Below are 26,626 nucleotides of genomic sequence, written 5' to 3' on the forward strand. Positions count from 1 at the left end.
TTGCACAATTACTTCTGGAGTTTGCATCAGGGCAGAACAATAACTTACGCTAGAGAGAGGTGGTGGCTCTTGTTCAGACATGATCCCACGTTAGCACTATTTCACAGCAGATCCTTCCTTTTCTAACTGTGAGCTACTGTACGTTGTGATTGGTCAAGGAGTTGGATTACTTGCAGGCTCTATTGTTTTTCCTAAGTACCCCGGATATCTTCTTCAAATTTACCCAAATCTGAATATAAAACCTCAATCAATCTATTAAATTTTTTTTTATCTTAAACATGTTTAAATTCAAGTCCTAAATGTTAAGTTAAAGTCTAAAAGCACAAGTTCAAAACTACAAATTCAAGTACTAAAATTACATTTAAAATCAGAATGACACACATTTCTTTAGGGCTGTCAATCAATTCAAATGTTTAATCGAATGAATTACATGGTATGCCAATTAATTAATCACAATTGGTCGCGTGTATAAAAATCTGTTTAGAAAACCCCTCAAATAACAATTCAATAATGATTAAATTAAATCATTATAAATCAAATATATATTATAAAAAATTATAATATAGGTAATTAAAATGCATTACATCATTGTGGCACACGAGTAAAGCATTAAAAAAAGATGGTAACACTTTACAGTAAGGTTCCACTTGGTAACATTAGTTAATAACATTAGTTAACATGTAACAGTGAACAATACTTTTACAGCTTTTATCAATCTTAGTTAATTTTAGTTTCAGGATATACTAATACATTTCTCAGTTGTGTATGTTAACATGAGTAAATGCATTATGAACTAACATGGACTTTAAAATCAACCATTTTATTTTGATTTACTAATATTAACAAAGATTAATAAATGCTGTAAACAGTTTGTTCATGATACCTAATGCATTAAATAATGTTAACGAATAAAACCTTATTGTAAAGTGTTACCAAAAAGACGATTCAAAAAGTGGCTTTAGTATGCAATTTTTTTGTTTATTTCCATATTATTGAACTTATGTCATCTGCCTATCATTGGCCTACAGTTCACACAATCCATTTTGCAATTGAATTTGTCAATCAGTCCGAGATATTTTTATTATGAGTTTTTTTTAATGACGTGTCAATGCACACCTGCATCAGCTTCTTTTGGAGCATCTCATTTGCGTTGCATCATAAACGTAATGTTTTTAGGTCGCTGTGTCAAATTGAACATAGGCTGTGTCTTGTTTTGAAGGCTGCGTTTTAGTTGGGATGCGTTCTTTGAAGGCCGCAGTACACCGAGTGTCCTCCTCTAAACAAGCCTTGTTAAAATGAGATGACCTTCGTAGGACAAACGAAAAGGGAATGTAACATGGTTGCTATGACAGCACGCCAAGCGTTTTGAGTGACAAGGGAACAAAGTCCCTCTGGAAGAGAATGTATGAGGTACATTTTAGGAAAGTTATAATGATGTAAAGAGAAAATAAAATAGATTTTACAGGTGTACTTTTAGTCTAATACATTTATTTTAATTATATATTAATATAATGATGCATATTATATACTCTGCACCCATCTACTGAGGTACTTCAACTTGGGAATTAACATTCCTTGCGGTTGAACTTCATAGTACGGGCAAATTGGTGTTATTTATTTTTAGCATTTCCGTTGAAGCAAAGAATTGTGGGTTGTGACTGCCCAGGAAAGATGCACCTCATGCATCCTTGAATTCCCATGAAAGAACGTCTCATTCTAAGGCTGCAGTCGAAGTGTCCTACTCTCTTTTCTGAAACGAGACAGCCTCGATGACGTATGCGGCAGAAAAATGCGACCTTCGGAGAACGAGACACTGCCATAATTTGAAACTTGGGAGATCTCTGCGTTTGTGTTTGCGCTCCAAGCTGTGTTTGAATGCAAGAACGTGTTCCCATCTTGTATTGACAGCTGTCATTGAGTGTGGTTTGTTCTCCGTATTAGCGCGTTGCCCAAACAGCTGAAGTTTCGCTTACTGCCCCGTGGAGCAAACGGGTGGTATTTAATTCCATAGTTAACATGTTCTAGTTTATTTTTAAAGTAACAAAATTATGAAGTGCTGTAAATATATTGTTCATTGTTAGGTCATGTTAACTAATGTAGTTAACTAATGTTAATGTTTATTTGTGAAGTGTTTGCAATAATATGCTGTTTCACTCAGAAATATGTGACATAATGAGAGTGAAATGTGCTGCATATGCAATTTCATCTTAATTTGAACACCCTGTCCAGTAGTGGGCAATATCTGAAAGAATGTTGTTGAATGCATTGTGGCACTGTGGTGAGCTTTAAGATTAAGGTTCCTCTCAACATAATGGTTCATCTCTGAAGGATGAAATCTTTCTCCCAGACACCAAATGAGATTTCTAATGTACCTTCTATTTTGTTTTCAGAACGGTGCCTTTACAGTCTGGCGGCTGAACCCACTGTCAAAGAGTTTACATCACCTGGGTTCCCTAACAGATACCCAGCCCGCTCCCGATGCCAGTGGCAGATCCGTGCACCTAAAGGGTACGCCATCCTTGTCAAGTTCAAGACTTTCCATGTAGAGGATGACTGTGCCAATGACTATGTGGCCATCTACAACTCCCTCATTCCTGACAGCTCTCAGGCCATCACAAAGTGAGTTTGTGCTGCTTTCACTCTTAAAATTTGGCCATAAGTCATTGGACTTTATTGTAAAATACTGTACATGCTGCAACATCACTGTTTCATTTGGTGTTGCCGTATGTGCAGTTCAATAAGCCATTAGAAGTGTAGTCATTTAAAGACACTCATGCTTTTACAAATCCATATGAACCACTTTCTTCCTTGGAACACAAAAGATGTTGGGCAGAATGACAGCCTCAGTCACCATTCACTTTCATTGTATGGAGAAAAAAAAAGATGCAAATTAAAAGGTAGCAGAGGCTGTCACTCTCTAACATTCTGCCTGAAATCTGCTTTGTTGTTCAACAGAAGAAAGTTGTACAGGTTTGGAATGACATGTTTGTGAGTAAATTATGTCATAATATAATTTTTTTGGTATTTTAATGGAGATCCTTCCTGCTCCCTTAATTTTGGTAGCTTCGATACTTCGGATCAGATCTGGCCATTATTTGAATCACATTTATAGAATATACTATTAAGCAAATATAAAAAACATTTAACCAAAATGGGCGTAAGTGCAGTTCACTTCATTTAATTTTTGTTGGCACAATATGAGATTTTTATTACATTTTTAATAGGGATGCACCGATGCATTGGCCAATTATTGACCAAATGTAAACCATCTGCAAATCAGTTTTAAGCATAAAAACGGTGATGAAAAACATTATAGTTCATTTATATTGAATTATCAACACAGTGTAAAAACTCTTAATTCAATGTACAAGTCAGAAAAAATGGTAGCAACAGAATATAGAAGGGTTGGCACTCCTAAAAACACATAGTGTAATATTTAATTTATAATCATTCTCGTACTCACATTTGAGGAAAAACCATCATTACAGACGTGACAGTTGTGAAAGTGGCACTTACCTCTACGTGATGAGGTAAAACTATCCAAAACGCTTTCAAACCAGCAGCAAACGTTGACATTGGTATGGTATCCATTAAGTCTGCATGATTGATTGAGTTAAGATTGAATTTGCAATTTGTTATTGCACGATTACAAAAGCTTGAAAGGCTGCGTTTAAAAATAGACTGCAATCAGCACTTCATTCAGCATTGTGGAAGCAAGCGGCACCCTCTAGCAGTCTGGATGGAATTTTCCATTACACCACAAGAAACCTTAAGGGAGTTTTGTTCCTTTTGGCAACTTTTTTTAGTTTTTCCATGATGTGGTTAAAATTTCTGTGGAATTACACAAAATATGCATGATATGAAATTGCAATGTTCTATTATATACATTTACAAACATGAAAAATATAAATTTTATTGTTTTGAACTTAACATTTTTGTTTATCTTTTATTGTGGTTCTCTTCAAAATTTTGGCCTGTAATATGTTCTATAGATCCAATCCATATTCAATGGCAATTATTTGTTGTTAGAACAGAAAAGCTTTTGTAGATCTTTGTAAATTTTTAAAACATAAGTCCTAAGCAAAACAGTGATCTAATGATAAAATAAGGCAAGTGGAAAAATGTCAGCATCGGTAATTGGCCAATAATTTTTGTTAATATTTGTAGCGGCAAAAATTTTCATATTGCATTTCAAATTTTTCATCGTTTGCGATTTTAGCAGTACCTTCTAAAATCAAAGACAGAAAGACTATTTTGTTGTTTTCGAAATCCATGACAAACTTGTTGGCCTCATGGTTCTTGCTGGGAATTGCCTTGTTTGGACCACTCTTTAGCACCTTTCCGATATATGCCAAGTTTTAGTCAACTTGAACTAGTTGTGTTAGACTTTTTCTTCATGTATTTATACTATGTAACAAATCAACCAGAGCCTATAGGTCACAAACTGTATCTTGAAACAAGTGTGCTCTGAACATAGTTTTCACACCCACACTTAGCCATTGCCGTTACCAAGGTGACACCTAGTTTCTGTTAGCCACAGCACTATCTCTCTCTTCCTCTCTCTCTTCCTCTTCCTCTTCTCTATGAGTGTGTGCTGTGAAGCTTTCAAACTTGATATACTCGTTTGACTTTGTCATTTGTCTTTTACTTGAGGTTACAGCTCCCTTAATGCAGTTAACACACTATATTTGATTTAGGGAGGTTTGTGCTTTTCTGTGAGTTCTGGAGGAAGTGACACTAGATGTGGAAATGCCTAAGCAGCATAAAGGGAATTCAGTTGTCTTTTGATGATGTTCTTTTTGTTCAGTAATAACTGTGGTCAGTTGTGTTCTTTCAGTAATAGGAAAAAATTGTCACATTTCACTCAAAATCCAATAAAAAAAAATCTTATTAAGCATAAACAAAATAAAGACAATTTGATGTCATTGCGATGTTATTGACAATTAAACACATTTCCCACCCAAATTCCATTATTCTCAATAGTTATTATACAGAAATTGTTTTAGAGTTAAACACTAATGGGTGACACTTTACAATAAGGTTGTATTGGTAACACTTTACAATAATGTGAAACAACATGGACAATAAACTATAGTTTATTTTTTCTTTTCTCCCCAATTTGGAATTCCCAATGCGCTCTAAGTGACTTACCTCAATCCAGGTTGTGGAGGACGAATCTCAGTTGCGCCTGAGACCGTCAATCCGTGCATCTTCTCACGTGGCTTGTTGAGCGCGTTACCACAGAGGCATAGCGATGTGGAGACTTCACACTATTCTCCGCAGCATCCATGCACAACTCACCGCACACCCCACTGAGAGCGAGAACCACACATTATAGCGACCACGAGGAGGTTACCCCATGTGACTCTACACTCCCATGCCCAACTGGGCCAATTTGGTTGCTTAGGAGACCTGACTGGAGTCACTCAGCATGCCTTAATGTGCCTTCTCTGCTTTCCCCATAATGACACATTGTGAAATGAACTCCGGAGCTGGAATTAACCATCACATCACAAAATGACCATGTCATGCAGTGTTGTTTTTAAATCAACTGTAAAGCTGCAGGAAACACAGAAAAGACAACAGTGTTCATCAGCCCCATATTACTCAAAGCATTTGGCTTGACAATTGTTTTGCACAGAGGTGGAGAAGGTAACCGGGACCCATCAAATGTGTCTTTTGCTATCCGGTAAGATTATATATATATTTAAAATATTCATCAAAAATTGCTGTCCTACTCAACATGTGCACCTATAACTGCTAGAGGGAGCCCCATGATCACACATCGCTGACTGAAGCTCTGAATGGAGATTGTTTCATAACGCACAGCATTTTGCGACGCAAAACCGTGATTTTATTCTTAATTCGGTAATTCGCGCAGCCTTAATGGATACCATCTGGATGGCTCAGAGGTCAAAGTCTGCAGGATTAGATCATTTTGATGATTTTCTGTAATGAAAGTAAGTGCCATGAAAGCAACGTTGTTTTTTCCACAATGTAAAAATTACAATGAATAGTAATTGAATATTGCTTGTTCTTAGGAGTGCCAATCCCTCTACATTACTACATGTGGCTATAATTATTTCTGGACTGAGTATATAAATTCACAGTTTTTAAAGGATGTTTGGTATACAAAAAAAAATATACCGCAATAATTTATCTCTGTGTCTGATTTAGAATGGTCAAAATTCTAGATTAGTTAAAAGTTATTTTATATTTTTCAATTCAAAATTTGCATGCATTAATTAAATAAAGCTTGAACTATTCAGTGCTAGCAAGTGATCATGGTATGCATACTGTATGTCCCTCTCATAATTATTAACTGTTAATTAATCAGAATCTTCATTTTGTAATGTGAAAGACACTGTGTCAGAATAATAAAACACCTGTACAGATGCCACAATTTTAACTGTTGCATCCTTCCATTACAGACAGTGTGGACTTCGCCCCCCTACAAATCCTCTAGAAGTTGTTTCCTCTGGTAACATCATGCTTATCAACCTGATCACAGATGGGGTTCGGAGGACAGGGTTTAAAGCTACTTACACGGCCATTCCCACTATTACTGGTAAAACCTGTTGCGTGTTTTTGCTCAGTGGTTCTTAATTGGTTTTACTTTAAATTTCCTTGACCTTGCATAGTTTTTTTTCATGGATTTCGTAGATGAGAGGATATTTGGCAACCATTCTATGTTGTCCTCTGCCTAATTTGTCTAGCTTATAACAAGTGAAAGATGAACTTGCACTCAAAATATCATGGTTTGATTGGATACACAGCATTTGACATCAGAAGCAAGATATGGGAAGCATTTTCTCCTTCCATTATAAAGTTGATGAGCCTATTTATTTAGCCAAACTTGCTATACAGAATTGTAAATTGCACTGAAAATTACTCAATGCCATTTTTGTAATATCTGTTTCATTTTCCCCATTTTTATATTTCTAGCTGAAAGCTGTGGAGCAAATCTGACTACTACCTCTGGAAACTTCAACTCTCCTCATTTTCCTAGTTTCTATCCTCCCGTGGTGGACTGCAAATGGCAAATCAATGTAACCCTCGGGAGTCTATTTCACTTTCTTTGGATAGAAACCGATAATTCACACACTGAAAAAAATATTTTGTGTTGAAGTAAATATGGCAGAAAATGTTAAGTTCTTTCTACATTGACTAAGTTAGTTTAAAGTGAACTTGAAAATATTAAGTCAATTCTTTTGTACTCAATTCAAGCATGTAAAAATGAGTTCTCTAGCTTATAGGTAAATATTATTTATAATCGTTTATCTTTACGCCATCATGTATCAATACTGAAGTAGAAAACCTTGTCATATTTATTCGCTAATTAAAGTAAATTTCACTGGTAAATTTTACTTTTCAAAGCTGGTTTTCCCAGCATGCAGTGGGCTTGAATAATTGAGCTTGCATGATTATACTGTTTGCAATTTTATTTGCACCGTTTATTTAGCTGATTTTGTTGTTACGCTCGGTAACTTCTTGTTTTGTGAAGTCTGATGTTTATTCTACTCAAAATTAACCATTCATGATCCACAAAAAAGAAATCGTATTGTTACTGTCATTGTGCACCAAATATTGAGATCTGTGTGCATGGATTTATATATTGTTTCTATTGCTAGTAATGCAGGGTCATGTTGTTTAATAGACTACATAGCATGCAGTAAGCTTCCCTGTGGTACATATTTAAACGTGTGAACACAAGGAAAGCTAAAATGTTCATTTAAATTTTTACTAAGGTATTTAGGTAACCTGCACATCAGTTTTCTAAGTAAAAGTTACCGTATTAACTTAAATGCTTAAGTTAAATTGACTCACTTTATTCAATATTATGTCATAAAGGAAGTAAGATTTTACTTAAGTTTATATTATTAAAATTTGCTTAGAAAAACTGTGCAACAATTTAAGTAACATTTACTAGTAATTGTTTTCAGTGTAGTTTGAAAGTAACTATAAGAAAGTATTTCGACTGTTTTAATTGTTGAATTGAGCCTGTCTGAAAAATTTGGCCTGAAGACCACTGTGCGGATCCTTCAGGTTCCTTATGGCAAGAAGATTAAGGTTGAGTTCACCATGTTCCGTGTGAAGGAGCCAGGTGTGGATGTTAGTAACTGTCACAAGGACTACATACAGGTGCTAGGTATAAAGTAAGTTGTAATTTTGTTTACCTTTTTGTTTAGCATGACAAATTTGTTATGATGTTCTGATTATTAATTGTTATATATATGTAAATTCTGTCTTCCTGAGACTGTTCATGCAGCTCTTCCATACAAGGACACTTATAGCATACAAACCATAAGGTTACAATACACTGATAACTTATCACCCTTTACCTTTGAATCAAACAAAAATGTATCTATTTTTGTTAAATTACTGGTTTAGTTTTTCAAAAGAGAATTTTTTCTTACTGTCATTTCTCGATAAGGTTTTGTGGGGAGAAACGTAGACTGGTGCTCTCTAGCCAAACCAACTTCTTAGCAGTGAAGTTCCATTCAGATGAATCCTTCACAGATAAAGGATTCAGGGCTGCTTACACTGCCTATGACCCTGTAAACCGTAAGCAAAATGATCCAATATGACTTTAAATGACAATCTCAGTGCCCTAATATGAGTGATCAGATATTATAACACAACTTATTTCTCAATTGTGTTGTGTTCTCACTTTGTCTTTTCTTTTTCCACTCATGTTTTTCAGCTTGTCCTGGTCAGTTTGCCTGCACCTCAGGCTACTGTATCAAGAAAGAACAGCACTGTGATGGCTGGAATGACTGCGAGGACATGAGTGACGAAAAGAACTGCCGTAAGTTTCGTCCCAGTACAAGAAAGAGAAAACCGATTAGGACAGATTTTTTGTTCCATTTAGCCAATAAGTTGGCAGTTGACCCTTAAATTGGCAGGGACATAGAAATACCTATTTTTCAACACATTGGGACTGAAATAATACAATTAAAAATTATTAAAACGTAACATTGTCAATTTTACTGTTTTATCTCCCAAAATACATTTTCCAGAGCTGTTTGAGTGACTTGATGAGCGCTGTTTGATTTGCTGTTTTGACGCATTTCATTTGTTTAGTGGCCAGTGGTGGCTCAGCACTTAAGGCTCTGGGTTACTGACCAAAAGGTCGGGGGTTCAAGCCCCAGCACTGCCAAGATACCACTGTTTCATGGCTGACCCTGCGCTCTGACCCCAGCTTAGTTGGGATATGCGAAAAACAACTGCATTTCATTGGCTCTGTACCTGTACTCTGCACAATGACAATAAAGTTGGAAAAACACCACTTTCCACCATGCTGCTCATGTCAGAGTTTCTTAACGTGAAAGCTTGAGATGTGATCTCAATACCGGCTTTTCAAAGGTTTTGAGAACATAATGTTCTAACTGTCAACATTACTACATAACCAGCCCACAAACAGACAGGCACAAAAGTCTTTGCTTACGATGAGGCGAGAGCCTTTTTGTGCCAATACAGATGAATGAGAAACAAGTGAGTAAAAAAATAAGCAAAACAATATAAATAAACTCCAACCACTTGTCTTTCGAGCACAAATGTGAATATTCCGATATTATTCCTCCTTTGAAGTGTAAAAATTCAAGCCAGTGGGCACGCAACCAGGGTTGTTTGGGATGGGTAAGATGCCATTGAGAAATGGAAACTAATCTGGCAATTGGTCAACCTTATTGACTAGCCCTCATGGCAGTACATGCATCAACAGAGAAGTTGGGTGTGGGGGTGGCAAGTTTAATGTTTTTGATTAAAGATTAAGAGGTCAAACCATAATTATTATTATTATTGTTTTTTAAATGTGCACAGATAATTAGTTTATAATAAATAGAGCATCATCCAATAAGAAAATATTTTTTTAAGGGTCAGCTCATCGTATCCGTTTATTTGCATGTGAAAAAATCTTTATAGGAGTGTTCAAATTAATTAATGTCTGTGTATTTTGTTCCAGAATGTGAGGATGACCAGTTTGTTTGTAAAAATGGCCTGTGTAGGCCTCCGTACAGTGTGTGTGACAGGAGGGATGATTGTGGGGACAACAGCGATGAGCAGGATTGTGGTGAGTATCTTATCTCCAGCTGAGAATAAATAACATTGTCAGAGTTTTTAGTGCAACATTTCTGGAAAGTTCTTTCTAAATGGGACTCTTAATCTCAGGGAGGAAGTATGACAAAAAGTCTTTTAATAGAACTAAAGGGAATTTGCACAATAAGACACTTAAAGATATGCAAAGTAATTTTTCCACACATAATACAAGTTTTACACCTAAGAAATTACTACTGCCTTACAAATTCAAAATGCATTAACCACAAAACTGTGAAACTAAGAAATGGTTTCAAAGTTTTTTGATTGATTGTCCAACCATGTGGATTATCAAATTTTTACCCCTCTAAGATAGAGGTCTGTACAGGCCTTAGGTTGAAGCCCTAACCTGGCCTGTATCCGAGAGTGTGTGACCTGACCTGATCCGATGGGTACTTTGAAATTTTAAGCCAGACCCGAACTGAAAATCACTCAATCTCTTTAAAATGTATTTTCCAAGCAAGTAAATTTGTTGCAATATGCTATATTTTATTTAAAGCAATATTCCGGATTCAATATAAATTAATCTCATTCGAAAGGATTTGAGGCATAATGTTGAATACCACTGAAATTCATTTAAACTTGTCCTGCGAACAGTAAAATACTCACTGTTTCAAAAGTAGTCATTCGATTTAAACAATATGTATGTTAAAATGATTTTAGTTTGATACTTGACAGCTCAATATACAAGTTTTAACAGAAGAATTAATTTAAGTGCTTTAATACAATTCTAAGCTAATAAGCTATATAAATAAGATAAATATTTGTGCTTATAAATTCTCCAACACAATGGAAGTGAAACTCTTAACTTCAGTTTTTGCTTTTTTTTTTTTTTTTTAAAGAAGGGATGAGACAAAACAATTTCTTATGGCAATCAACATAATGCCACTAATCCTGTTTATTGAGCTTAACTTGTATTACACTTGGAATATTACTTTTAAGCATCATAGGTAACATTCATAAAAGTAACCGCAAACAGTTTTGTTACATTTACATTTTACATTTATTCATTTGGCAGACGCTTTTATCCAAAGCGACTTACAAAAGAGGAAGAACATCAGCGAATCATCTTAGGGAGACAGTGGTACAAAAAGTGCCATATTACAAAGTTTCACTATCATCATAATAGTATACAAAACAGATTTAAGTGCAACAAGAAATGTAAATATTTTTTTTTTTTTTTTTTTTTAGTGACCGGTTAAGTGCTTTTGGAAAAGATGTGTTTTTAGCTGTTTTTTGAAGATAGAGAGTGAGTTAGCTTCCCGGATTGAGTTGGGAAGGTCATTCCACCACCGTGGTATGATGAAACAAAGTCCGGGAAAGTGCCTCTTTGTTTTGGTACGACAAGGCGACGTTCCTTAGCCGACCGCAGGCTTCTGGTGGCACTGTATGTTTTTTTTACCTCAGCACACCAGGGTAAAAGAGAAATAGCATTGTCTTCTGTTTATCAAGCGCTGTTTTCTGAACTTCAGATCATTGAATCCTTTACACCTGCCCTAAAAAAGCGAAACAAATAAAACCAAATGCAAATGTCTCACAATGTGTTGAGAAAAATAAAGGTTCTTTTTAACTTTTGAAAAAAAAATAAAAATAAACTGTCAGTCAAAGATGTCCGTCCAATGCTTGTTTACATTGAAAATCGGCAAAATGTATGCATTAACATGAACAGCCCCTAAATCTCGTCGAGCATGTCATTTTTCAATAATTACAAACCCGGACCTAACCCGAGGTTACACTTGAAAAGCTGACCAGAGCGCAGCCTGATAGCCGATGGTTTTTCGAGTCCCGTCAGGCTCTGGTTGAGATCAGACATCTAATATGAGCATTTTTTAGCCAAATCCATCAGTCACAGAATGGATCATAGTCCAAGAGACCTGATTTCGGTTAGAACTCAGTTTTGATCAAATGTGAAATTACTGCGTCTTACCTTTTGCAGTTTGAATAGCACTTTTTGAAATAGTTTTACTTTAAGTATATTTACATTGTACTTACCCAAGAAAGTAGTGAGTTTATTCGGTAAATAGATATACGTAATATGGGTTAAGGCTAGGGTTAGGATTAGGTTTGGGGTATAAATAATGGGGAGAGTTGTACTTGTTTGTTTTGATTATTGGGGGGTTACCTCCCCCCATAGCCCCTGGAGTCTATGCCCATGATTGAAAGACAAACTTAACCTTTTTCTCTACCATTTCTTTCACCGGAATAGACTGCGGCAAGGCTCATGGAATGTGTGGAGATGGCGTTTGTATTCCACAGGACGTTATATGCGATGGAAAAAAAGACTGTACTGATGGCAGCGATGAGGTCGCCTGCATGGAATGTGAGTAGATTTAATCTTGCCTTCTAGACCTAATTCACAGCAGCGCCATCAACGAGGCTGTAACTGATAGATGTATAGTCTCTTCAGTTGGTTCTACAGTTCTACAGTCTACTAAAGAACTCCAGACAACAGTTATTGAAAATTAGATGTGATTTAGGAGCTTTTTGATAGCTTAATACAGTTCATATCATTGAAGAGACAAAGTCTGTCCACTCACAGCTTCTAAAAGTCTAAAGAAAAAAGTAATGTCTCCCCTGCTATTAGTTTTAAGACTTTTACATATTTAATGTATATATTTTACTGATACTCATTACTGCTGGTCAAAAGGCAGATTTTCTAACACACTACTGTAAAAGTATGACTGTCTAGATGGTTGTTAACACGTTCACAGGTGTGAAATGACTGAGACAGCCAAGAAAACTTGCTAATTAGCTAACACTTCAGGTTTTAAGCTTCATAGTGGTTGGCCTTGGCCCGTCAGGCCCGTCCATTGGCTACGTACCTGCTCAAATCCAATCTACTTTTTTAAACCATATAAAGCCATTTGTATCAAATATGATAAACAGGTTTGACGGCTCCTGTTTCACAACCAATGGTATGTAAGTTTCACATGTTTATGACACGGTCTAATGATTATTTGTGGAAAAAAATTGCTTTCAATGTTTATATAAAAAAAAGTTTGACAATTTTCCTTTTTTTTTATTTCAATATAGTGTTTAGAGTATAAAATGCATATGATAAAAATGGTTTATTGAAAAAATATTTTATTCAGATTGTATTTGATGTGCTGAATTAAACTGTGCTATTTCAAGCCATATTTATAGACCAAGGAGAGGAAATTGTCATGGCCAATCTCTCAAATATTTGGTATGTCTGAAAAGCAAAGGGAGTCCTCTGATACACCAAGATTTACCACTGTAGCAATTAAAATTAAATACATTAAATAACAAATATCCTACACAAAATTAATTGCTGGGCAATGACCTTAAAAAAATTACATTTAGTTGCACTAATAGTACTGAAAACAGTTTAATATATAAAAAATGCATTTTATGACAATTCTTTCATATGCTTTACAGGATTAAGAAGCTGTTTTCAAATCTTCATCAGAGCCATTAATTAATGTGAAAATTAACTTGCTTTTAATATGAAAAATAGACCGTTTTGAGCAACAGTGTTGTTTTTTATATTTTTTATATATTATGTTAAAATAATTCTCCATCCCTGCAATATATATTTAGAGATAACTATAATCAGTTTGCTTTATGACACTATCAAGATTTTGCTCTGTTTGTCTGAGTATTCTAACTAGCTCAGTACAGCAACGTAGTTCTACCCCAAACTCACGCTATTGGTTGAGTCCAACCAATGAAAGATGAGGAGGTTGAGTCCAACCAATGAAAGATGAGGAGGTTGAGTCCAACCAATGAAAGATGAGGAGGTTGAGTCCAACCAATGAAAGATGAGGAGTGTTTGGGAAACAAGTTAAAATACAGTTTTATTTTGTTTGTTTTTTTGCTATTCCATTTGGTTGTGCTAGAAATCACGCCATGTTTTAAAGCTTGCACTGAAATAGTGAAATTACACTACTTTGTGCAGTCTTTCTTTACCACCCCATCTCAGAACTGTTCATTGTATAGCTCTTTGGTGAAGGATAGAAGCTGAGCTTGATGTTTAATTCTCCTCGTGTAACTTGATTTTAATTATTTGAACTTTGTTCCTCTTTCTCTCCTTAGCGGTTGGTGTCTGCACAGATTACTCCTTCAAGTGTAAAAATAAGGACTGTGTAAACAAAGTGAATGCAGAGTGTGATCGCGATAATGACTGCTCTGATGGTTCGGATGAACAGGGTTGTGGTAAGTTACATGTGCTTATGACAGTGCATTCCTAGTGTCCGCTGTACTGTTTACACTGCAGTAGAGATATCTACACAACTGTTATTAGCTGGACTGTTTTACGTAATATTCACATGTGAGAAACAAGACATATAGAATAACGTGAAAATGCAGAGCGGGACGTGTTTCAAACAAGTCAAATCGAGAAGAAATTGTTAGTAAAGGGTTTTGTTGGGCACAACATGAAGCAGAGTTTAATTGTATATGTTTGTCAAGTTACATTGCAACCAGTGTCAGAAATTAAGTTTTGTTTGATGGGGCAATGTTTGCCCCCTGGATTTGATTTATCAGAGGCATTTTTTACCTTTTTATGCGGCATTTATTTTTTTCAGTGCAGCTGTGTCTCATCTTAATGTGTCAAACACATTAATTTGATCAACACATTTTTGTGCTATAATATGTATAAACTAGGACCGTAATATAATATTAAGAACTATATCAGATGTTTCAAATAAAAAAACAGAATAATTAATTTTGAGAGCATTTCTTTACCCCAACATGTTCTATTTCTGGAGCATTTTTGTCATTTTTGGTGAGATTTTTGCCCCGAGCCCCCCTCAAGTTCAACCCCCTGGCAAAAATGATGGAATCACCACACTTGGAGGATGTTCACCCAGCTGTTTTTACATTGTAGCAAATAATAATAATAAAAAAAAGAGTCCCCGATATGACACACAACAATTTTAGTTTTATAGCTGAACATTCTGGCTTTGTGAATAATCCCTCAAACTAATTAAATTACATTAATTAATGCCATATTTTTTCCAGATCATGTAGAGGAAAAAATTATTGAATCACTGAATGTTGAGGAAACCATTATGGAATCATATATTTAAGTGATGTCACACTCGCAATCGTGCTATATGGCCCTACATCAGCACTGTTGTGATTCGGCCACTGGCCGAGTGCCGTAGGTAATTACAGCAGTGCTGATGTAGGGCCATATAGCACCATTGCGATTGTGAAGTTGCTTATACAACAGTTCAATGAACAATTACAAGTTTTTAGGTGTGTGTGTGTGTGTGTGTGTGTGTGTGTGTGTGTGTGTGTGTGTGTGTGTGTGTGTGTGTGTGTGTGTGTGTGTGTGTGTGTGTGTGTGTGTGTGTGTGTGTGTGTGTGTGTGTGTGTGTGTGTACGTTGCCACTTCCAAGCAGATATGCTGTCAGCGTTCTGAAGGTCAGCTTTCTCAGCTGGGGTATTTTTCCCTATTTCGTGGTAGCTGTGCAAGAGTCGATCACTATAGAAACAGCGATGTCCTCCGCCATATTTTAAATGGTGTGTATTCAATGTGGAAACTCTTAAGTGCTTCGAGTTCTGTAATCAAACAGTTCTTCCTGTTCCTCAGCTGCAATGAGCCTAAATCCTGAAATTGTTCATTTAAAACAATGTCCTAGCTTAAGTAATGTAGTGGTAATACGAGCAATCACAGAGCACAGTTCCATGTAAACAATGACTAACGGATTAACTTTACGTCACCAACTGGCTCATATTACACACAAATTCTCTTTTGCCACCCTGCTGGCTAACATATGTAATGTCAAAAATAAAGCCAGTAACTCCTAACAGATATGCACTACTCTTACACTTTAGTTTAGAACAGCAGGAACACAAGCAGAGTGATACAGACACAGTGAAGCGTCGAGTGCTGATGCAGTCAGACCATCAGTGACTCATCAGATTTGAGGACTGGAACTAACTTTTGTGTTTGTGTGTGTGTATATGTGTGTATCTATGTAAAATCACAATTAGTACTTTCTAGGCTTTTATACTTTCTAGTACTTTTATAATTCTTTGAGTCATGGACTAATGAAAAAAATATTCTCCAAGATGGTTCCATTTTTCTCGAATAGTGGTTGCCAGATCAGATTTGCAGGATGGAGACTTGTCATGGACCAATTCTTTTGATTTCCACTATAAATTTTCAGTTGGATTGAGATCCGGACTGTTTCCTGGCCATGTCATTGAGTTGATATGAATTTCCTGAAGAAAAGCTTTCACACACTGTGGCAAGATGCATTATCATCCTGAAAAATAACTTCATCATCGCCAAACCTATTTTCTAGCGATGGAATGGGAAAAGTGTCCAAAATTTCAATGTACACCTGTGCATTGACTGTTGAGGTAATGATTGCTATCTCCCCTGGTCCTTTACCTGACATGCAATCCCATATCATAAATGATGGGCTGTTTCCGCCCATTTGTTTTTCATTTGTTTTGTTGTGAATTTTCTATTTTCAAGGCATATTGCTTTGAGTTTTCATCCTGACACTTTGACGTCGTCTTTGGTCTACCTGTATGTTTTCCTTTTATAACCTTGCCATTTTGTTTTTACTTGCCCCAAATTTGAGACACAGCTGACTGGGAACAACCAACTTCTTTCGGCACACTCCGTGTTGGATTTCCTTCTTGAAGGAGCTTTATAATCCTTTTCATTGATTCAATTGACAACTCTTGTTGGGTCCATGTTTCCTTTCAATTAGCCAAGTCCAACAGCTTGTTGAGGTCTGTAAGCACTCTCTTTTAAATGCCGACTAATTTGCGATTTTAGACATGTGCCAGTATTTGTTTTAGAAATGCCAATTACAAGGTGATTCCATTATTTTTTTTTTACTCCACTTGATCTGGAAAAAAATGCCATTTAATTAAAATAATGTCATTTTATTTATTTCAGGGATGTTTCATGAAGCCAGAATGTTCAGCTATCAAACAAAAATTGTGTCATCTGTTTATGTTTATTTTCTACAAAGTAAAAAATATGGGTGGACATCCTCTAAGTGTGGTGATTCCATAATTTTTGCCATGGGTTGTACCTTATTAAAAAAAATGTAAACTGTTTTTGTATTGGATTATGCAAAAATGACCACTTGGTTATTTAAAAGGATCCACCAAAAAAATATAAATCTCTCATTTACTTACCCACTCACTTCTCATGCCGTCTCAAACTCGGATGACTTTCTTCCTTCTGCGGAACACAAATATATTTTGAAGGATATATGTGTTTTCGTTAATGGGGTACAAGAATTTTAAGCTCCGAAAAGTATATAAAGTCAGCATAAAGGTAATCCATAGGACTCAAGTGGTTTAATTCATGTCTTCTGAAGTGATCCAATCACTTTGAGTGAGAAACCAACCAAAGTCTTTATTCACTATAAATCTTGACATTCGCAGTTTCCGTGGTGCATTCATGAGAGAAGCTCATTCACACACTTCTTTGTGCTTAAAGTATGTGCAGAGCACTGTATTAGTTTGGAATACTTGGCTGCCTTGAGGTGTAAGGATGAATAAATAATGAGAATTATAATTTTTGGGTAAACTAACCCTTTAAAATGTAAACCATTTTTTATTGAATTTCCTGGAATATAACTGTATTGTGAAATATACCCCTACCTTGATATACAATTACTCATACTGTGATTTAAGATTTTGGTCATAACAAAAAAATAAATAGACTTCTCATTGTGTTTTCAGTAACTTTAATAACAATTCTAATTTTAAAAATGTTGCTGTATCATCAGCAATGTGGCAATTAGTGTGAAAGATTCGGATTCAGAGCCTGAGGCCATTTAAAAAAAAAAAAAAAAATGAAACCTTTCTTGGCTTTTCTTTTATACTACTTTTATAGACCTCAGGGTTTTTCACTTCTCTTTAGCTTCCTCATTGTGTTTTTATCAGCTAACGTTTTCCTTTCTCCTATATATCTGCCTTGTTATGATTATGCTGAGCCCAGTTAAAGGCCAACGGTCCTTTGAGTCAGCAGATGGTTCAAGGAACTCTATATCTGCCAGATGAAACCGTTCAAGCTATTTTGCAGCTGGGCCTCGGGTCTTGCAAAAGATCTGTAATGATAAGAACAAATAACCTCTCATCTTAGATGTATATGCAATCCCTTTCTTAATCTTGAATGTTGCTTGTGGCTTCTAAACAACTCTTACGATTCTCTTTTAGACTGTGGAATCCGGCCCTACAAGCACAACCGTATTGTGGGTGGACAGAATTCAGATTTGGGTGAATGGCCATGGCAGGTCAGTCTGCACTTCAAGACAGATGGACATGTTTGCGGTGCCTCCATCATCTCCAACAAATGGCTGCTGTCTGCAGCCCACTGTTTCATACAGCCTGATACTGGGTGAGACCATTATTGCATTATATCTCTATGACTATTAACACAGTTATTTTTTTTTTGTCTTTTCATCTTTAGAGTACTTACAGGTATAATACCAAAACAAATGGTAATTTACTCACCCTTATGTCATTCCAAACATGTGGGACTTTCCGTGTAACATGAAGAGAATTTTGACAGATGTTTTTTTTTCCATACAATGAAAGTGAATGGGGACTGAAACTGTCAGTCCATAAAATTTTGCCCAATGACTCTTTTCGTGTTCCACAGAATAAAGAAAGCCATGCGGGTTTCGAACAATATGAGAGTGAGTAAAAGAGTAAAAGAGTTTTGGGAGAACTATCCCTTTATTCCCATTCTGTACACACAGACTTCTATTTACAGCATTGACAACTGCATTCAGCCCCTCTGTCAAGGAAAGTTTGCTAAAATGTGGCTCGTGTTAGCAGTTAGCACATCTTTGGGCGCTAAAATTAATGTCAGAAATAAGTAACACCAAAACAGGTTAAAATGTTGGTATCAATGTTTCTTGTTTATAGCCGTGAGAACATTTAAGCCAAAATGCTGTGATAACTATAATATACTTTGTCAACTGTCGCAAGTGGGGGTAATGTCTCCTGTAATCCATAAACACACACATAATGATATTTCAGGAGGTTCATGCCTGCATTTAAATGTGGTTGTAATCTTAAACACTTTGCAGTGTGTATATGGACTGAATGGTCATTAGTGTCTAAGCTAATATGCTTAAACTAGTGTCCAAACTGTCTTTTTTCCCCCCAATGTTGGTCTGCCTGCTTGCGTTTGTCTACTGCCTGTTATGTGTCAGTAGCTGATTTTATTGCAGATGCAAATTAGACATCTACTTAATGTGCACTTTTCACTGGATCAGCTACCATTCTCTCTGCTGCACAGTCACTCTCTGTGTTGGATTATGCTACTAGTGAATGAGCTGGTATTTATTAGCTTTGGCCAGCAAGTGGCGCACTAGACCTGCAATAAAATATCTGCCTTAATTAAATATTCCAAGTTGCTTTGACTGAAACTCAAATACAATGACATTTTAAAACCATAAACTCTCTTGAACTGTTTTTGAAGTCAACAAGAAATCACCATAAATGACTTAGTAATTTATAATGCAAGCACCTAGTGTTTTGAAAGATTAATTGGTGCATGTTATTCATTCCAAAGAAAAATATGTTTGTATATGAAATCTTCAATAAAATAAATAAGAATAATAACTCTAATTACCACTTCTGTTAATCGGCCAAGTTCTGATATCAGCCAATAATCTTAAAATGGACAAATATTGCCAGATTATTCATTTTAATAATTTTAGTGGCTTTGAAATGTAAGCATTGTGAAGTATGAACAGTAAGTACATGAATATGGTACTATATGAGTGGTATAATATACCAGGCCTCAATTTTAACCCTCCATTTTAAACATTATGTGACTATGGATGTCCTTTCTCTGTCTCTATTCACAAAATGGACGTGGCCACTTCTGTTGAAGGAATAGTTTACAAAAAATGAAAAATTCCTTGTGAATTCCAAACCCAGATTAATTGCTTAATGTGGAACACAAAAGGAGATTTTTAATTAACATCATAGCCTGCCCTTTCAATATAATGGCAGTGGAAAGTGTGCCAAATATTTCTGTGAAAATCTTGATGTACTTTGCATGTTTATGACTTCTATGAAAGAAAATAGTTCACGGTGGCTTACATATTAATTTAAAAACTTGCTATGTTTGTTTAAAAACAAAACAAGTTCTCGTACGTACATGCATGCCACTGTGTATGAGCTTCTCATGAACTCGCAATAGTATTCAAGATTTAAATTGAAAACTCTTTTTAAATTAAGTACCCATTTTTTTTTTTTTTTTTTTTTTAAATGAGGAAATATCCACTATCTCTGTAGTGAAAATATGGGCTGATCTTTGACCGACATTAGAAATTAATACATGTTTGGAACAACATCAGATACTAGTGAATTACAAAGGAATTTTCTTTAACCCTTTAAGCTCGGATGGGCCCGCCAGTGTGGCAAGAAAAATATTTATCAAACTATTAATAACTACAGGCTTGACCAACACAAAATAGGTATGGTTTTCAAATGTTTTAGAAGCTGTATTTACAAAGCAAGTATACATTATGACCAAAACTGAACAAGTGCTTTGAAATTTGCAGACAAATCAGATGTTCCATTTTGATAATTTAATACTTTTGCACTGCACGTATTTCTGCAATCAATAATAATATTGAACTATAGCCATGTTTCATGTTGATGGAAAGCTCTCAAAGAGTAGAATACAACCAGCCTATTTGGTAGTTGCTTATATGCTGCGGATATTATATTATCTATATATCTTATATTGCTTATAACTTCACGAACCATAAATGGAACATAAAATGCCATATACCATTACTTGGAGGCAGCGATTATCTTTAAAATGAGCCCACTTGCAACATAATCGAATCTTTAGATAATCCACACAAGGCACAATGCACACAACACATAATTTGCTATCTGGCTAAAAAACTAACTTTCATGGATCAGATGACCATCAGAAATGATGTAGTATGCTGGCCAGCGTCATGGAACGCTAAACCAGTCGTATTAGGATTCAGATCACTGCAACCAGATTTGAAAGTCATCCAAATATTGGCAGAGAGGATCGTTCACTCTAATTTCATATGGCCGCCAGGAGATGGCACCAAGTACATGACACCGACTCAGTGATGGCTCAAATGACCGGGGATGGAACTGAATGAGATCTCTTTACTCATGCTTGCATTGCGTTGGAGAGAGAGCATACCTTTAGTCATTGTAGTATTTTCTTGTGCAAGTAGTTATATACAGTTATTATGTTTTATTTGTTTGGAGAGGCTTTTGGACACTTGGAGTTTCTGTACACCAGGATACATTATTTTTTTAAATTGTACTCCGTTACAGGTGACATGATTTGGAACAAAACAAAAACAGTTTTTTAGAGCTACCTTATTTTTTACCTTGTTTGTTTGTGTTTTTTTTTTTGTTTGTTTTTTTTTCTTAGCCTTTAATTTTGGGTATGCCACTGAAAAAGGAAATCTTTAAAAACACCCTCAGATCCTAAAAGGTTAATGGATTAAATATTCCTTTATTCAAGTGGGCATTTGTTATCATCTGAAATGGTAATCTCAAAATTAATTGTCTTGACCGAAATATATCGGTCAATCACTACAGCAATTTACAAACCAGATGCTTACTCCATCTCTTATCCAACAGCTACAAAATTGCAGCTAACTGGATGACGTACAGCGGTCTGCGGGACCAGAAATTCCAGGACAACACTGTTCAGCAGCGTACTTTGAAGACCATCATTACTCATCCAAACTACGAACCAATGAGCTCAGATTATGACATCTCCCTGCTGGAACTGAGCCAGCCGTTGAACTTCACCAACACCGTGCATCCCATCTGCCTTCCAGCGCAGTCCCACCTCTTCGCAGCGGGCACTTCTTGCTTTGTTACGGGCTGGGGCACGCTCCGAGAGGGAGGTGAGCCAGATTGTGTGCCTGAGGGCTGCCCTTTGCATTTGAAGTTCGTCTTTCCTTGAGCTACCTTTTGTTCTTATTTGTCTCACAAGTTTGACAGTTATCGTTCTTTCTCTCAATGTCACTTAGCACTATGTTTTATTAGATAAGCGGGCCATTCAGACCGAAAAGTGTCTTGCATTAAGAAACATAATATATAGTGAATATAACTTTAACTATGTATTGTAATTGTATGCCTCCAGAAGACTTATATTACGCATGTCAGAATATATTTTCCAGAACACAAAGATTTTTTTAAAGAATATCTCAAATCTGTAGGTCTATACAATGCAACTGAATGATGACCAAAATTTGGCCATATAAAAGTAATCCATAAAATTCAGTGGTTGAATCCATGTCTTCTGAAGCGATTTAATCGATTAAGTGTAGCTCCTTTCACTGTATACCTTGCCATTGCAGTCTCTAGGCACAATCATTACACTTCCTAGTGCTTGATGCATGTCTAATCGAGCTTGAAATCATGATCGTCAAGGAGACTGCTGATGTCAAGATTTATAGTGAAAAAGGAGTTACGGTTTGGTCTTGTTCTCATCAAAAACCAATTGGATAACTTCAGAAGACATGGACTAAACCACTGGAGTCTTATGGATTACATTTGTCCAACCTTTATATGATTTTTGGAGCTTCCAAATTTTGGTCACCATTCACTTGCATTGTATAGACATACAGATCTGAGATATTTTTCTAATAAAATCTTGTGTTCTCAGAAGAAAAAGTAATACACATCTGGGATTTCATGAGGATTTTTAAATGATGAGAGAATTTTTATTTTTGGAATTTTATTTTTTCCTTTAAGAAATATTTAAAGTCCAAAAACCCTTATGAAGTAAAGTTCTCTGAGTAGATACTCTTTGGTATTACAGTACTGATTGGACTCACAAGCTATAAAGTTTGTATATATGCATGTGTTACAGGGACTGTTGCTCAAATCCTGCAGAAAGCAGAAGTAAAGGTCATTAATGATACAGTATGCAACATTGTGACCGAGGGTCAGGTGACCTCTAGAATGATGTGTAGCGGCCACCTAAGCGGAGGTGTGGATGCTTGTCAGGTAAAAAACACAAAACATACACATTCTCACACACTGACTGACACTGACTACATGAAGATAATTTTATCATTTTAATTGCCAAAACAAAAACAACAAGGATTTCACAAATACATTTAAAAAATATGTACATTTAGGTCTGAAATGTTGTGAGATTTTCTTTGAACAATAACAATAGAAATAGAAGTCAATAGAAGTAACATGCTGCTAAGGCATACATTTAAGATAATAACTTTATAGTTCTTTTAAGTTCATATGCTAACAAAATATGAAAATATCATTATGAAATTTGTTGATTTATAAGATGAACATGACAGGATAGGGTGTTTTTAGACATGCAGGTAACTTTAGGAGTGTCACCTGTGTCTGTTTTGGGCTACATTTAATAGACCATGTAAAAACCTCACAGAAAAATTTATAAATAAATACATTTGCTCAGAATTTGGCACTTTGGGATGCTGTAGGAATGTAACCTTTGTGTATCTTGCACATACAAAATGAACAGTGTTATACAATGCTAACTGTCCATAACAAACACACACACACACACACACACACACAGAAATAATGAAATTATTTTCAGACAAATTCTCTGGAATGATTGGCTCCCAAAATATCTGTTTACAAAAAGGAGTAAAATTATGAAAACAATTATTTAAAAATAAATATGCCCCTCATTCTCCAAAATATACATTGCTAAGTATTGAACAAAACTATACTCGTCCCACCTTTCTCATTTAAAATTGAGCAATACATTATTATGTGTATTCCAGGTTAAAGAATTCAAATGGTTTTAATAGGCATTTAGATGCATTGTCAAACCCAGAGTCTTTTTCATCTTGTTCATTGAGAAACTTCTACAGTACACACATGATATGAGCATAATACCAACAGAGTACTCAACTAATGTTGTTGTCTTCCTGTGGTGTGTGTATGGCCTCATAGCTGAGAAGATTAATTATTCTACCTTGTTCCCTGATATTTAAATGAGCTGATTTCCATAATTTCTACTTCTATCTTGTTATTCATCTTGCTTTCCTCTTCTGAACACTTCATGCGTCTCTTATTCCAGGTGTAATCATCTTAGTGTGCTATTCTCCCACACAGGTTCTGGTCTTGGTCTTATGAATCTTCTATATCTTTCAGTTCTGCTATAGAAACGGATAGATTTTGAAATCTCATTCACTCTCTCTTGCTCTTTCTTTGCCCCATACTGGTCTTCCTCGCTAATATTCTTTTATTCTCTCTCTCCCTCCCAATTCAAATATGCTTTATTGCAATGTCTGTTAACACTGCAATATTGGCAAAGTAATTAAGAGCCGAATTGTATTACACACAAAACAAATCATTCAGGAATAATAGCAATGTAATGACACAGTAAGCATCTTAAATTAGAGCTACAAAATAATAAATTGGTGATTACAACAATAATTAAAACGTCTGCAATTGCTCCACAAGCCCCTCCTTTTTGCCTTTTCCATCATGTACCACTCTTTTTACACACATACACACACTCACGTTGGTGTGGCTATCTTTATGAGGACTCTCCATAGACATAATGATTTTTATACTCTAGCTATAGATTCTATCCCCTAACCCTACCTCTAAACCTAACCCTCACAAAAAACGTTCCGCATTTTTACATTTAAATAACAGAGCACAACATTTAAAAAAAATGTCTTCCTTTGTGTCAAGAAAAAGAAACGCAGTCATATGGGGTCATAACACAAAGAGGAGTAAACAATGACTGAATTTTCATTCATCTCTTTAAGGTTTACTAATGTTTACATAGTTTAGAATGTGTTCTATGTGATTGGAATTATGGGGACATTAGAAATGTCCAACTAGACATTAGTAAACCTTAAAGAGATGAATGAAAATTCAGTCATTGTTTACTCATCTTTGTGTTATGACCCCATATGACTGCATTTGTTTTTCTTGACACAAAGGAAGACATTTTTTTTAAATGTTGTGCTCTGTGATGTCTGTCATACAATGGCATTTTATGGCAACTACCTCTTCGAGCTTCATAAAGAATGCAAAAGTATAATTCAGAAGTCTAATAAATTATTGCATTCGACTCGTGCCTTGTTCTGAGGGAAAAAAGTATGGTATTATTTGGTAAGAAACAAACCGAAATCGAATATATTATTTAGTGAAAATCTTCACCGACCATTGATCTCCAGTGCGTGTTCATGAGAATGCCTGAGAGCTGCAGTATACACAGCCCCTGCTTGTAGGATTGGCCGTTCACTGGTTTTGATAATCTAAAAAATAAGTCTGCCACAGCTGTAGTAACAACAGAACACAACACTACTGCACACAAACCAGAGAACAGAATTTACAAAACATGTTTGAAGAGTTTGAAGTCGAATAGATGATGCATTTTTATGACCAGCCTTATTTGTCCGAGTACTCCGAATTCAAACTGAGAGAGATTGATGAGGCAGCCATAGTCACACTCAGTCCTAACGAGATGCAAATCTTTATTTATGTTATGTTGAGTATTTGTCATAACCAGCCATGACGGGCGACAGGACATTCTATCGATCGCTTGGATTATATTTGCAGCGTCGCACCAGGTAGCCTGTCCGCTTTGAACTGGCACTGGTTCAAATATTTCTCATAACAGTATAGTGAAACTAGCATCTCACTAGTTGGTTTCAAAACGACTTGTTTATGGCCAATGGTGTCCCACCTACTGACTTACTCTGAGGTCTTGCTCTCTTCACTGGGAGTTTTTGTCTCTCATACCGGTTCAGATTGGAGAAGACATGACAGTACAAGCTCTCTCCACCTTTCTCTCCAGTTGTTTCAGTTCAATTTCGATAAAGCCCCATTCACACAGCAGGTGGCATGTCGCTAGACTTTGCGATCTACGTCGCTGGTTGATGTGCCTATTGCTGCCGATGCTCTAATGTTATTGTTGGACTGCACAACTGGCCATAGTAGTGTTTGAAATGCTGAGTACAGATGATACTGCAGATAAAACGAAGATATCATTCTAATTTGACTAGGAGTCAGTTCTTTTGTCTGTAAAATGCACATTCTTCAAGGGAGAGTGATTTTATATAACCTGCAGCAGTGCTTAATGCATCATATCATTAAACAAGACGAAGGTTATATCAATATATGAATCAAACTCACTCAGAATGCCACACAGTTTTCCAACACATCATTTTATTAGGCCTTATCCATATTCACTCTCATTGGTAGTCGCTCGCAAATGTCGCACATAATTTGCATAACGTTTTTTCCAATGCGCTTTTAAGTCCTCATGGTGGCATAGTGACTCGTCTCAATCTGGGTGGCGGAGGACGAATCTCAGTTGCCTCCACGTCTGAGACAGTAAATCCATGCATCTTATCACGTGGCTTGTTGAGCGCGTTACCGCCGAGACCTAGCGTGTGTGGAGGATCATGCTATTCTCCACGGCATCCACGCACCGCTCGCCACGTGGAGTCACTCAGCACATTCTGGATTTTAATTTACAACTCTAGGTGTGGTAGTCAGCATCTTTACATGCTGAGATACCCGGGCCCCACTCATT

The 26,626-nt window shown here is 36.0% G+C and overlaps 1 protein-coding gene across 1 annotated transcript in view; it reads left to right on the top strand.

Annotated features, from left to right (window-relative positions):
• Nucleotides 1–26,626, top strand: part of LOC127629787 (suppressor of tumorigenicity 14 protein homolog) — a 55,438-nt gene that overhangs the window by 26,130 nt on the left and 2,682 nt on the right. The window contains exons 7-18 of the mRNA XM_052107030.1: nt 2,391–2,619; nt 6,432–6,568; nt 6,946–7,049; nt 8,047–8,156; nt 8,435–8,565; nt 8,705–8,809; nt 9,965–10,072; nt 12,302–12,415; nt 14,152–14,271; nt 18,256–18,436; nt 21,700–21,971; nt 22,943–23,079. Coding sequence (XP_051962990.1) covers nt 2,391–2,619; nt 6,432–6,568; nt 6,946–7,049; nt 8,047–8,156; nt 8,435–8,565; nt 8,705–8,809; nt 9,965–10,072; nt 12,302–12,415; nt 14,152–14,271; nt 18,256–18,436; nt 21,700–21,971; nt 22,943–23,079 — 1,748 coding nt within the window. The remainder of the gene's footprint in view (nt 1–2,390; nt 2,620–6,431; nt 6,569–6,945; nt 7,050–8,046; nt 8,157–8,434; nt 8,566–8,704; nt 8,810–9,964; nt 10,073–12,301; nt 12,416–14,151; nt 14,272–18,255; nt 18,437–21,699; nt 21,972–22,942; nt 23,080–26,626) is intronic.

Source organism: Xyrauchen texanus, chromosome 36, assembly GCF_025860055.1.
Source record: "Xyrauchen texanus isolate HMW12.3.18 chromosome 36, RBS_HiC_50CHRs, whole genome shotgun sequence".
Lineage (NCBI taxonomy): Eukaryota > Metazoa > Chordata > Actinopteri > Cypriniformes > Catostomidae > Xyrauchen > Xyrauchen texanus.